This window comes from Pygoscelis adeliae, unplaced genomic scaffold, assembly GCF_000699105.1.
Source record: "Pygoscelis adeliae isolate BGI_AS28 unplaced genomic scaffold, ASM69910v1 Scaffold145, whole genome shotgun sequence".
NCBI lineage: Eukaryota > Metazoa > Chordata > Aves > Sphenisciformes > Spheniscidae > Pygoscelis > Pygoscelis adeliae.
In genome coordinates, this window is record NW_008824866.1 from 3050262 (window position 1) to 3064493 (window position 14232).

Genomic DNA, 14232 nt, shown 5'->3' on the forward strand with positions numbered 1-14232 from the left:
CCAGTGTTTCAGTTATTTTTTCCTTTTGTCACTGATTTCAGGTCTTTTATGAATAATATCTGACCAAAGGATAATACAGAGATCTTCACAATATATAATCCCTAGGGCTGAGGAGAGATTATACAATGAAAGCAAATTCATAATGCGAGTTCAGCATCCACAATATGCTACAGAGAGGAGCTCTATATTGAATATGAGCAGAGTGATAGAAAGAGTGGACAAAGGTAGAGGTGTGTTTCCGTGAATCCAGTGTACCACTGGAGAATACCTTTCTTTTCCAATTCATGTTTTAGAATTTCACCACTGCACTATAATATCCCAGTTTTGAAGGTGACCATAAAATGAGAAGCTTGCACTATTGGTTATGAATGTAAGACCACATCTGGTTGAGCAATTGGGAGTGTTGCATGCATAAAACTACTGGGCACGGTTTTAGAGAAAAGGTTAAATTATTTGAATGTAACAACGATGGAAGCTAAAGGTAAAACTAGGTAAAATTAGTGGTTAAAAATGGCCAAAGATTTCTGCTTTAAGCATTGTAGCTCGGCTTTGGAAATAGGCAAAAAGGACAAAAAGGCATGTATGCATTAGGGGGTAAAAAATGGAAAGGACTTTTTTTGATAGCCAAAGCGGTTGTACTGAGGCGCTACCCCTCCGAGCAGTTTCTTCACAGGTTCTTCTTTTCCTTCTTCTCCTTTTGTGACTGTATCTGTACCTTGACTTCTGTTGACTTAAAGAAGCTGTGGTTAATAGTACATAGTACTGCAGTAACAGGCCCTTCAGACAGCAAAAATATCCCTGAGAGATATCAAGTGGTTTATGCTTTATTATTAAGTTCAGATAAATGATTTATGCCATTTGTAAGTACTTGCATGTCCTCCTCTGAACTCAGTTCATATGGACTCACAGTAACCAAGCATTTGGCTGCGCTCTTTGTGACTTCAAGGGATAGTCCCCGTAACTTTTTAAAAGTCCATCTAATACACTTCTAGAAGGTTTTGTGTAACATGTTTCTACAAGCAGATGGTGTGAAGCAATGGTTTTATTAGTGCTTACTTGGACTAACTTGCATTGTCTCTGAGTTCTGCTACTCGCAAATATGTTCCAGTTCAGAATGATGAAACATTTACATTCACCATGATGTCCTGTATGACACATTTATATATGCATTAGAGATCACTAACCAAGAAAAATTATAATTAAAATTTTGTTTTTATTTAAATGTGAGGGAAAAACGTCATCTACCTTTAACCTACTTATTTGCTGTCTGATGCTTACTGAACAATTTAATAAACATTGTACTAGTGGATGGCTATCCATTCGTGTATTTTGATATCTCTCTGGAGTAATAGGTTCTGTGCTGATTTGTCAGCTCTTGCTTGTTGCTGTCATTGTCTGTGCTAAGGACCGTTGTTCCATGGATTGGGCCCCTGTCTTACAGAGTAGCTCCTGCTTAAAGTGCTGGACTGTGGGATGTTTTCAAAATGTTAGATCTGACTTTTCAACTGAAATAATTGCAGACATTCTTTATCTTCTTTTTGCATCATTTTCATTAAATGTGCTTTTCTACTCTAGGAAAACAAGATTATAAGAAAACCAGGCCTATGTTAAGAGCTACAAGATTAAAAGCAGAGGCCAAGAAAACTGCACTAGGCGTAAAGGTAGAGATCTGTTTGATAGCTTATACCACCTTTGTGTATATGTTGTTTCTTTTCCCCATAGATGTACTGTGTGAATATTGATTTCTGAGAGATATTGTTTATGACACGTCAAAATCTAAGTGGAATGCCAGAATCTAAAATATTTATGATGGATTGCTTTTACTTAATCCTAAAATAACTAGAATAGTTGAAATGCTATAAGATTTTAGGTAGTCCATGTCCTTGTTATGATGCATACTTACTTTAAGGTCAATAAAGTACTGTATGCTTAGAAAATTGATCTTTTCAGGGAGCCTCTCTACACACAGAACAAATGCTTTAACAATTTCATATAGTTATAAAAATTACAATAAACATCTTCCTTCTTCCTCTTCCTATCCTATACCCAGGAGTAATTTAACGACTGGGTTTGTTAAGTATTGTAAATTCTCAGCATTATTATCTCAGTCTACATCCTTGTGTACTGCCTCTGACTTGGAAAACAGAAGGCTTAACTAACAGCAAAACACATGGAAATGTACTGAACTTTCTTTTGGAAATGTCCTTTTTTCAAGCAGGTATGAAGTATAATAATGACTAGTTGATCATGGCTGTGAATATGAGGACAATTAGGAATATTTTGTGCTATCAACTGCCCAGTGTGTCATCGATATGGGATTTATCTGAATGCACATTGTTTATTTACGTTGCATCCAGTATTTTTCCCTCAAACTTATTTTTGAATCAAATTGATATACAGTTAGCTTAGCAGCAAGGGTAAAAACCAAGCAAAATAAAAAAGTGGTTCAAATACCTTGGTATTCTAGTGAAAGAAACTTCAGAAATGTTAAAAGGAGAACATTTTCTTGTTTCTGGCAGATGAGAAATCAATTTTTTCAAGTTATAGCTTATAGCAAATGCCAAGGTATTACTACCAAGCTGTAACAGCTGTTGAGCTGCCAGATGATGTATTTGGTTGTCTTCCAGAATTTGCTATTATAATCACGAAACAGTGCTTTCTTTTTGCTCCTGATTGCTGATCTCGATCAAGCATTACCGTGCAATGCAGTATGTTTTCACAACATAATCTCCTCAGTTAGTGCTGTGTGTCAGGTTTTAATGAGAAAAAGTAGATCGCCTTTTTTGTTTAAAGGATAGATTGTTAACCTTTTGAGTGCAATGTTTTTTCCTTCCTTTCTTATTAAATTTTACTTTTTCTTTTCATTTTACTTTCAATGACATGACCTTTTAAAAGTAATGTTCTACTTGGAGACTTATACTCTACAGCCTAGTTCTTTTAAAATTTGCAAGTTTTTTGCATGTCTTTCACAAGAGAAAAATACGAAACTTGGTCCTTCAAAACCTGTTTTGTTTCCTTATTTTCTTAAGTAATTCTTACTTAAAAATGAGGGAGAATAGGAAAGCATATGTGTAATCATATGTATAATGAGGAATCAAGTATTAGTGAGTAAAGAAATCAAGAACAGTTTATTTTGTACAAATAAGTTCCTGCATGTTATAGCAGAACACTAGCTGACTTCTAGTAAGAATAAGTTTTGCCATCAAGGCACACACATGCTCTCCAGGTCATGGGATGTTGTGTTTCTGGGGTTCTGCTAATTGCAGTGTGCAATGTCTCAGGTTTGCAATTCTGCCTCTGCCTTAAAAAAAAAAAAAAAAGGAAAGAAATTCCTTAAAATATTGTCTTCCGGCTGTAATACTTTTTGCACGCATCGACCTTAAAATATGACTCTGGATCATCCCCGAACAGATCACAGTCATTTGCTTTGCTTCCTAATTGCTGAGGAAAGCTGACAGAGCTGAAGCAAAAGGGAGTGTAAGTTGGGCACCTTTCCCTCCGGGGATATGCTTGTGGGGGAAGGAAAGCAGGGCCTTTGTATGCAATCCTTCTCACTGAACGTGCTTAATGCCAACCTCAGGCTTACTAAATGTTACGATACTTCTACCAGAACATGGGCAATCCCTGTAGAATAAAACTCTGCACTTCTACTGACAGACCCTGCAGCACTCAGCACGGAAGCAAGGCATATTTAATGTCTCGGGGTAAACTTGCACCTCTTCCCACCTCGCAGTGACGACTCTTCACCCTGCTCTATCCCTCCAGTTCAGCAAAGCTTCGCCATGGGCAGTGGATGCGCCTGGAGTGTCTGCAGGGAAATCGCCCTCCCTACCCCAGGAGAGGTTGCTTAGTTGTGAAGCCCCGTAACCTCTCCCCCCCTTTCAGGCAGGGCTTAATTTTGCTCAGTCCATTGTTAAGTTCCTCCAGCTGTCCAAGAGCAATCTTCTTACGTTCATAGAATCATAGAATAGTTTGCGTTGGAAGGGACCTCTAAAGGTGCAGGGACATCTTCAACTAGATCAGGTTGCTCAGAGCCCCGTCCAACCTGACCTTGAATGTTTCTAGGGATGGGGCATCCACCACCTCTCTGGGCAACCTGTGCCAGTGTTTCACCACCCTCAGCGTAAAAATTCCTTCCTTCTATCTAGTCTAAATCTAACCCCCTCTAGTTTAAAGCCATTCCCCCTTGTCCTGTCACAACAGGCCCTGGTAAAGAGTTTGCTGCCATCTTTTTTTAAGTCCCCTTTAAGTACTGATAGGCTGCAAGAAGGTCTCCCCGGAGCCTTCTCTTCTCTAGGCTGAACAACCCCAACTCTCTCAGCCTTTCTTCATAGGAGAGGTGTTCCATCCCCCTGACCATTTTCGTGGCCCTCTTCTGGACCCGCTCCAACAGGTCCATGTCTTTCTTATGCTGAGGGCTCCAGAGCTGGACACAGTACTCCAGGTGGGGTCTCCCCAGAGCAGAGTAAAGGGGCAGAATCCCCTCCCTCGACCTGCTGGCCACGCTTCTTTTGATGCAGCCCAGGAGACGATTGGCCTTCTGGGCTGTGAGCGCACATTGCTGGCTCATGTCCAGTTTTTCATCCACCAGTACCCCCAAGTCCTTCTTGGCAGGGCTGCTCTCAATCCCTTCATCCCCCAGCCTGGATTGATACCAGGGCGGAATCCTCCACACCTATCCCAGATAATCCTCTGTTGTCTTCTGGATAAATTTTGAAATAAGAATTTCTTGAAGTCTCCTGCTTAGTGTGACAGCGGGCTGTTAAACCACTCATCATGTCTGTGGCTGTCAGAAGAGTCAGCAGAGTTGCTGTCCCATCAGGTTATGTACATTCGTGAAACTATTTTGAGGCTTGAGTGTGCATTCCTTTAATTGTTTCCTAATATTCAGAGCTTCTGAGTGTGCCTGAGCTCTTCCTTTGGGGAGGTACCATCATAGTTGTCGCTTCATATTAACGAAGTTTTCTGGTGGTGATAAGCGACATGATTCACCTTCCAAAGGCTGGGATTTTAGTCTTTTTAGATGATGTAGGTCCCGATTCTGTGCTGTGACAGTTCATTAACTTCAGTCTGTGTTGAGGGAAAAAAAAGTGGTGTAACTACAGTGCAATGTAATAAGTAGGCAGCACTTTAAATAGTTCAAAGTCCAAAGTTCTTGTAAATCTTTGAGAAAACACATGCATATGTGTATTTACCATATATTTTATTGGTTTATCCAGGTTTCAGTACATGATACAGTCTAGAGCATTTCAAAATATATTAACATTTTCTTATAAAAAGCTATGTTGCAGTTAATAAAAATATTGTAGAGGAAGGATATCCTTATCATACATGTAAAAGTACAAGCTCTCTGGAAAGGAGGAATATTTTTATAATTCTGTGAAATTCCTAACACAATAAGTACCATACTGCCACTTAAAATGATAGGATATTTAGTGCTCCTTGATACCTCTAGAGTTGTTTTGCACTAGCGTCCTGAAGAGTTTACATTCCTGGCTGTCAACTAAGACTTGTTGTAGTATTTGGGGGGGGGGGGGGGGGGGTGGGGGAAGAGGACTGGAAAACAGTGAAGGGATTTTAGTCCTTAATTTCTATGAAGATAATGAAATTCAACTGTTGTGTATTTCACCTTGAGAGCTGACAACATTCGCTTAAAAAAAAAAAAGGCCCTATAAATGACATAAAACTTTTCAGAACCAATCCCCTGGAGATCCGTCACATTTCATTGCTGGCATACTAATTAGCTTGTCTTGTCACACTTTGATTGCCTTGTCATTTTAATGCAAGGTTTAAAGTAACAAAGTTTCTTTCAGTCACTGGCATTTAGTACTTTTTAATTTCCCCAATGAGAGATTTTATCCGTGTTGATAATGTCAGAGAAACAGCTAAGCACTAATAACTATCAAAAGTTAGTTCAAGCAGGGTGACCATGCTAGTATTTGGTGTGTAATATTTGTTCTTTAAACATGTTTAAAAATTAAATATTGTAGCAGAGCTATTGTGCTGGCTCTGTTTGTATATGTGACACTAAAGCAGACAGTGCCAAAATATATGGTGTCTCTTGGAAAAACAGGACCCCTGTCTCGAGAAACAACTCGGAGAGAAAGCAGTATGCTGTATGTCTCCTGGTGTTTGGATAAGACAAAATTCTTTGTAGCAGTACCAAAAAGGGAGCCTCTGAACCTTCTCTCTGTGGTTGTTTTGTTGTCCCCCCATGGGGGGCTCGTGCTGGTGGAAGCCCACCTGCTCGTCCTTACCAGGTGGAGCAGCAAGGGGTCTGCACCATCGGTGCTAATTCTGCTCTCAGTGGGTGAGGAAGAGGTGCCAGCAGGAGGGTGGCAAGCAGAAAATGGTTTGAGGAATGTGGAAGCTCAGCCCCAGATAGCTGGGGTTTGGTATGCAGAGGCCGAAAGTAATGGGAGTTCTTGGGGAGAGATTTTTTTCACAGGCTGCAAGAATGAATCAGTGGTCTGTGGGGTAGATGATGAAATTTTCTCTCGTGTTGAAAGGTGGATGCAAATCTGAACAGTAGCATTTTACACCCACTTGCAAAGACATAATCGACTGCAGAATACCACTCCATAGAGAATTATTAGCAACGCAGTACATCGATTGAGCTCAGGAAAAAATGTTTCCTAAGAAAGTGAGAGCTTACTGTCTGTCATTCTTTTGCATATCTACTTAATCTATTGTGTAGCTAGCTAGCTCACTCTTAAGAGTTTATCTCATCTGGAACAAGTTATGTACGAATAGATAACAAGACATTCCTAGTGTATTTTGGCAAAGGGTATTCTCTGATTTCATGCTGTTCATAATCTGCTAAGTTAGTGAACTACATTTGCCAAGATAAGTTGGGAATATAGTTTCATAGCTTTGCAGAATTTAAGGCCACAAGGGACTATTAGATCATTTGATCTGGCCTTCTATATGTTACAGATCATAAAATTTCATCCAAATACTTTCTAGGAAGTCCAAGCACTTTATAACGGCCAAAATACTGGGTCTTCAAACCAGCTTATGTGCCTCACATAAAGAGCAGGGCAGCTTAATGTGCCACCAGTGAACAAAGTGTGATATTCCCAGTGATCCCAGTAGTCAGACTTTGATCCCTGACCTTGAAATGGAAGGGAGGGGGAAAAACCCATACAAAGAGAAAAGCAAAATCAGATTGCTCCCACCTGACCCTGGCCAGACCTGTACACGTAAGAACAGTAATCATGGTGGTTTGAGCATGTGAACAAGATGCACCAAGCAGGAGCTTAGGAGGATTTTCTGTACCATCTCGGAGCAGTAGTCCAGCTTTCTCAGGCTTTGGTCTCTACTTAGGACCAATCTCTAACACTTCAAAGGATAGTTGACAACAACAAAACCTCAAATCCCAGAAATGAAATCAATACAATTGGAGGAAAATTTCCTGAAAAAGAAGGAAACTTCTTTTGATCCTATATAGAAAAGTCTGAAGCACTGAAGCATGAGGTGCCATTACTTTTAACAATCTGGTACTTCAGGGGTTCAGAACATAGCACTGACCATGTAAGTAATCCCAGTCTTCCCAGGGCACTGAAGGAAGGGAGCAGTCTGGGGGGCTGAGCCCGCCAACTCCAAGGCTGGTAGCCAGGACCTCCTTTTCACACAAGCCCACGTTGAAGTATTCTTCCCAACAGCTAAATAAAAATGTACTTTTTTTAAGAGATCTGACCATAAAAGACTCTCAGCCATGGAAGTCCATATTTTCCCCAAGGGGTAACTGGAATGTTCAATCATTCTTGCTCCTAGGAAACGGCATCTTATTTCAAGACTGAGCTTATCTAACTGCAGCTGGACCTTGAGAGGTTCTTGTAAACAAGATAGAAGGACCCCACACTGTGAAGCGCCTTACTTAAATACAGGTGTATGGCATATATAGTTATATGCTGTAGCCAAACTACCTCTTATTCTTCTCTATGATAAAATAAATACCAGTCATCTCCCTACTGGAAATCTCTCCGCCTTTGCACATTCAGAGATCACCCTGAGGGAGTGATCCAAAGACCTTTTTAGAGTCACAGTTTTTCAAGGCAGAGCCCTCCACTTTGTAAGTGCTATCTACATCTTTGATACCTGTATATATTACCTTGCATTTAGCTATATTAAAATGAATCCTGTTGCTTTGTGATCATATAGCCAGGCCTTTTAGATGACTCTGTAATAGTACCTTGTTCTCATTATTTGAGACAATAATGATCTTTGTTCCATCTGAAATTTTTACAATAAAAAATTTATAACATAAAAATTGCTGATAAAAGTTAATAAATTACTTTTGTTACCTTGTATTAGATGTAGAATGTCCTGCATTAAGGAAGTAAACATCCATTTTTAATTATGATTTTGTTGAAACTCTAAAAAATGGTCACAGTGAATGTCCAGATAAAGTCTTGCAGTTAGAAATTATATGGCATAAAAAGGTTGATTGTCAAGTCCATGTATGTTTGTTTTATTTCTACAGGTATCCTTAGTCAGCATGATTTCATTTTCATCACTTTTCAGAAATAGCTAGGGATAGTTTAGCATTTCAAAGACAGCAGTTTGTGGTACTCTTTCACCTAGTTTTAATCTGGTTTCAGATAAAAAAGGTATGATTCCCTTTGGAGGACAATAAAAAATATGTAAAAAAGTCCAAAATTTCCTGAAAGTGTGATATTTCTCTATATGTGTAGGATACGATGCTGCCATACACAGTGTCCAGATTTGTGTTATTATAGCCAACATCTTTTCCTCACCCCTATTTTTTCGTCTCCTGATTAATCTTGTTTAGATCCCAACTCTGCAACTTGCTCCATCAGGGTGAATCTGAGATCATTATCCAAGTATTTTGGCATGAGAGATGTAAAACTGACAAAAAAATGATAGGAGAATTAAATCTACGTTATGCTGTAATGGTATGTGTTTCCTTTATGGAAGAGTTTCTGAAAAACTTAACCAAGCTGAAATCAGTAGGGTTCTACAGACATTATTCTAAATATAAGAGAATATAATAGAAAATTCTGTTCCTCTTAAAGGCTTCTTTGACTGTACTTCGGGATTTGAGAGCAGGGATGTTATTTCCTAGTGTTCTGTACCATGTTATAAAAGAAAAAAAGGAGAAAAAGCTCTGTGATCATTTTAAGTTTATTTCTGTAGGACTTTTTCTATATTGGTTAATTATTCATGGTGAAATCCTCTGAGTAAATGGATTTCGCAGAGGGATGATGGGGATGATCCATAAAGTGCAAGGGAAAGGGAGCTATATATGCCGAGCGGGGAGTACTTTAACATTTCATTTCTATGCATGGCTTAAAATACAAATAGCAAAGCCTGATAAGTATAAAACAAATTAAAATGACAATATATAATGTTGTTGCAAAGACAGTATAGTGGTGTAGCATCTCATTTGTTACTTACATTGGAAAATTTATGATGCAATTCTTAAGAGACTGCATATCCTATCTGAGAGCCAGGTGTCCTTTGTTAGGCCATTTATTTTAGATTTCTGTTACTCTGCCTTCTTCAGTAACTCAAAATTAAGGTTCTTGCATAATTCTCAAACCTGGAATTTCAATAAGGCTTTTCATTCCCAGGGTTAATAAATACTGATCCAGCCACCCAGTTCCTAATGCCTGCGTAAGGAAAGTAGTATTGTTATCTCAGTGTTAGTCACTGTAAAACTTAGGCAGAGGAATTAAAGAACTACTCCCATCAAAGCAGTTACTGGGCAGCCTGAGAATAAAAATCAAGATTTTCCCAGTTCCACTTCCCATAAAACAAATCTTTAATGCAAACATTCCCCAAAATTTTGCTGCTGCTACCACAGCGTTTCATAAAGGAGACTGGGAAGAAGGGGGAGGAAAGGTGAACCTATTGTTAAGCGGAAAGCGTGGCAAGCGTGGCATCCAAACAAGGGAAAAAACTTCTTAATACTGGAATGAATTTGCTCTCTGTGTCAAGTGTGAACGGTGCCTGCATTGTACGGTTTTGTTGTCCACTCTCCTGAGCAGATGGAGCTTGCAGTTGTATGTCACTTGTTTATTACATCCTCTTAAGATTAGTAGCTGTGTGGCCAGATGGGTCTGGGAGCACAGCTGTGGATACAAGGAAATAAATGAAACCTGTCTGATGCTGCCATGCCCTTTTGTGAGATACTGACATGTTGCAACTGCAACAAAGCAAAAATCACTTTCCTTTAATATATCAGCGAATTAGATGTACTTTCTTTTTTTTAATCAAATCATATGAAATCAGGAGGATGAGGTTCAGAGGACGATGTAATTCTAAGAGGAAAATGTAGTTGAAATCTGTAGCAAACAGCCTCAGCAAATTTACAGGAGCAATTTTAATATGGTAAAATAAATTTAAAGTACATCTCAATTAATCATCCATATAAAATGTAAAGCAAAGATTTCTATAGAACAAAGATTCCTATAGAGCGTATGCCAACTAGGCAGTAGTATTTCAAAGTTTATTAGATGGCATATGTTGAATTATTGATCCAACATTCTGATAAACTATATAATGCATTCATGTAAATGCAAATGAAATGCTGTTCTATAGAAGAATGCCAGATTATGGGCTAGACTTTAAAAAATGAAGCTAACACAGTTTTAACTCCTTCATGGCAGTGGACACACAAAGTTGGTCACAAAGCCACCACCAATCTAGAGATACCGGATGGAATTCGTCCTACAGTGCAGGTCGCCACACCAGAGGTATCGCCTCCACTCCCCTTCTAGTCTAAGGGGAGAAAGAGGCATTTTTAGGAAGAATTCACCTGACCTCTTTTAGAGGACGCAATGAAACTTGCACCAAAGAGGGTCAGATTCTCTCCTTGGACCGTAAAGGGTGTTTGATTGTCTAGGTGCGGTGTAGGCATCTCCTTTCAGTCCCACTGGCAGAGTAGATTTGATGTGGCATCTTCAGTACCAATTCAGATTAGTTGTTATAAAGTCACTGAACTGTTTTTCTTCTCTCCTTTTAAGTATACAGCTGGATTGTTCCGATGCAGATTGTTTGTAGGTTAACATGAAGCTGAGATTTGGAGGGGAGGTTGTTGCTTCTTTTTGCAGAGGGAAAACGGTTTTGGGGGGTACAAACTAACCTGTACTTTTGAGCACCTCCGCACATGATTTTAAAAATATATCATGCTAATAAGGACTGAAGCAGTGCATGTTGTTAGCTGTGGAAGCGACACATTCTGTGAGCTGAAGGAACATAAGGATTTTTCTCAAATTTATATTTGTTCTTTCATTGTCTAGCAAAATGAGAATCAACACTATAGGAAGTGTGCTGTGCTTTCCAGGAAAATAAAAGCTTAAAAATGTGAAATACTGTGACTTTGAAAGAAGTAGTGTTATAAAGAGGATGATCATACTATGATTTATTATATCTGAGACCTAAAGTTGGAGCTTAGTCCAGCCTTAAGATAGAATATGGTGATAGGCAGTCACATAATGAGTATGACGTGTAGTACAAAAACATTATTCTGCTTCTGAAAGCTGCTATAAATCATGTATACTTTGGAAGACTCTTTTATGTTAATTAAGAAAGATGCAGCAAGTTGCAGTATTTTATGGGAAGAGAGGCAAGTGCAAGTGCAAATTGTTGTGCTTTGCCTTATTGCAGGGAGGAAGGAAGAAAAGTTTCGTCCAATTCTGAAGGATTTTTTAGCTCCATATTGTAGTGCATGCCAGGAGGTTGGGAGGTAGAGGTAGCACTTTTCATTGACTTCCACCATACTGTGTTTGCTTCATTAAAAAATTACAAATTTGTTGGCAAAAAGCAGTAACATATTGCTAGAAAACATCAAAATTCACAGTGTAAATTCGTAACTTAAATTTGTGTTCAAAACTGTGGTTTGTGAATTCTGTCTTTTCTTTTAAAAAAGAAAGAATAGCATAATAAAAGGACGTAAAGCTCCTATTTCTAGGTCAGATGAAAGATCTTTCTTTAAGCCAAATATCCTATTTCTGGCAGTATATCAGACTCACCAAAATCTTTACTAAGCGAGTGGATTTTATAACATTCTGCATCGCAAAGAAGAAATCATTAAAGTATCAATGCCTTATGCAATTATATGTGTCTGATGTTATTTTGATGTGCATTATAGAATGGAAATAATATTTATTCCTGATTTATCTGAAAATATGGTACTATTTCTAACAGGTTTTGTTTTATTTTTTTTCTCTTATTTCTACAGGAAGTTGCCCTTGTCCTTGCAGCTATACTGGTATTTTTGTTGGCTTTCTATGCTTTCTTTTATCTTAACATTTCCACTGAAGTTGACCTTGATCTGGATCCAGATGAAAACTAGCAGATGCAATGAATCTATCATCAAGATTTCTTCAGCTTGAACAAGACTACGTAGGAACACACAGTCCCTTCACTGTGAGACAGTAAATGATGCCATTTCTTGCAGTCCAAATTCATAAGCAAGTTTTGCAATATGTCAGTCACTTTTACATTCCAGATCTCCAAAATAAGAGGACACTCATGCCCGGCAAGTGTATTTGGTTAACACCAAAGCCAGGAGCAGCAGTACAATACATGAAGTTTATTGTTTACATTATTTTTTTCTCAGGCAGAGAACTTTGATGTCAAAAGACAGGTGCTATTGTTATCGTGGATATTGATGCTGACTTCACAGGAGGAGAGTCTGCCTTGACTAAATTTAGGAATCAAAGCTTCCTAATAGCCAAATTAGGTTCCTTTTCCTTTCCCAAAAGAAAGCAGAAATGCCAAATAAAAAGTCTTTTCTTGGTTTGTATTTAAAATATATCAAAAAACCCTCATCCTTTCTCCCCCTTTTAATCTTCCTTGTGGCTGTGTGCACACGCGCACGCACGAAGATGGAAGAAATTGTAGGAAAAAAAATATCTTTTTAGAAGCAGTCTGTCACCTCCTATATGGACTTAATTTTATGTCATCCCAGATTCTGTGTGCCCATATATCTGCAGTAATCTTTTTCATTCTTTTGCCAACTGTTCAGCACACATGTGTTCTGTCAGAAATGGCACCTGGATGACAGAAGCTCTAACATTCGCATATGCCTCTGAAACACAGTTCTTTGCCTCCTGTGCTGTCTGAACTAGTGTAAATAGAAAGTTCAGTCGATGTTGGTTTTAATTAGTGTATTGCTCTATTATTAATATAAAGTCAAAACCGTATTTTAATTATACTCTTCCTGCTGGTTGTGGTATCAACTTGCTCTACCTGTTAGCGGGATGTTGTAAAAAAATTGCTTTCGAGTTATACAATCATTCTAATCATCAAACTAATGTAAGAAGTTGTAAGTATTAAGAAACCTTTTTTTTCATGCATACTAATAATTGGGAAAATCTTGGCCCCATGACATCCTTCAGTTCTTGCGAAGTACCTTTCAGAATATGCACTGTAGATAACATTTCTGATCCCTTTGGTAACCACAAGCCACTTGAAGAAGTTGGTATGTCAAAGCAGCTGCAGGGAGCTGTAAAATTCTGGCTTTATCCTGTTCTGCTTCGGCTTTGGCATATAACTGAGCTTGTGGCTGTAAAGGTTCAGTTTTGATCCTTTTAAAAATGTGGTCAGTCTTTCTCTAGTTTGGATTCACTCTGATACCAAGAAAAGCATAGAGCCATTGGTGCTGAATGTGGCAAGGGAGTTAGGCAGATTGACTTCCAGAAAAGTTATCATAATTCTGAAATTCTGTTAGCAAACTAGCTTGGTTTTATCTTTGATACCAATTTCAGGGCTGAATGATAGGTTTAGTTGCAACTGAGATGTTTACTGACTTGTTCCAGAAATGCCTAAGATTTCTTACAGTGATTTTGAAGACAAAGGGATACAAATCATAGCAAATATTATAATGGAAAATATATTTATTTTAAATTGACACAGTCCCATTATCACCACTTAAGGAACTTAGATCGATACAGTTAATTTTCAAACCATACAGTAACTATGACCATATACATTATGAGTCTCTAAGGATCCACTTCTTATCTGTCATACTCCTCATTCACTTTGTGCCGCGCAAAACAACTCCTCTAGAAATTCAGAGTACAACAGTCTTCCAAGAAGGATATGAAAGAGAAGCATAAACATATATGTGCAAATATTTCTCATTTTCTAATTATGACTGTTACAGACACAAAATCCTAACATTTATGCATTCATATGACTTACAGTCCGCTAATACTCGCACACATGACCAAACGCTTAGCAACATGTTGCATTTATGGT

At 38.4% G+C, this 14232-nt stretch overlaps 1 protein-coding gene across 1 annotated transcript in view; it reads left to right on the forward strand.

The window, feature by feature from the left end:
- The window catches only part of TRIQK (triple QxxK/R motif containing), a 60641-nt gene extending 47868 nt beyond the window's left edge, over positions 1 to 12773 (forward strand). The window contains exons 4-5 of the mRNA XM_009324426.1: positions 1576 to 1661; positions 12209 to 12773. Coding sequence (XP_009322701.1) covers positions 1576 to 1661; positions 12209 to 12322 — 200 coding nt within the window. The 3' untranslated portion in view covers positions 12323 to 12773. The remainder of the gene's footprint in view (positions 1 to 1575; positions 1662 to 12208) is intronic.
- Positions 12774 to 14232: the final 1459 nt, after the last annotated feature.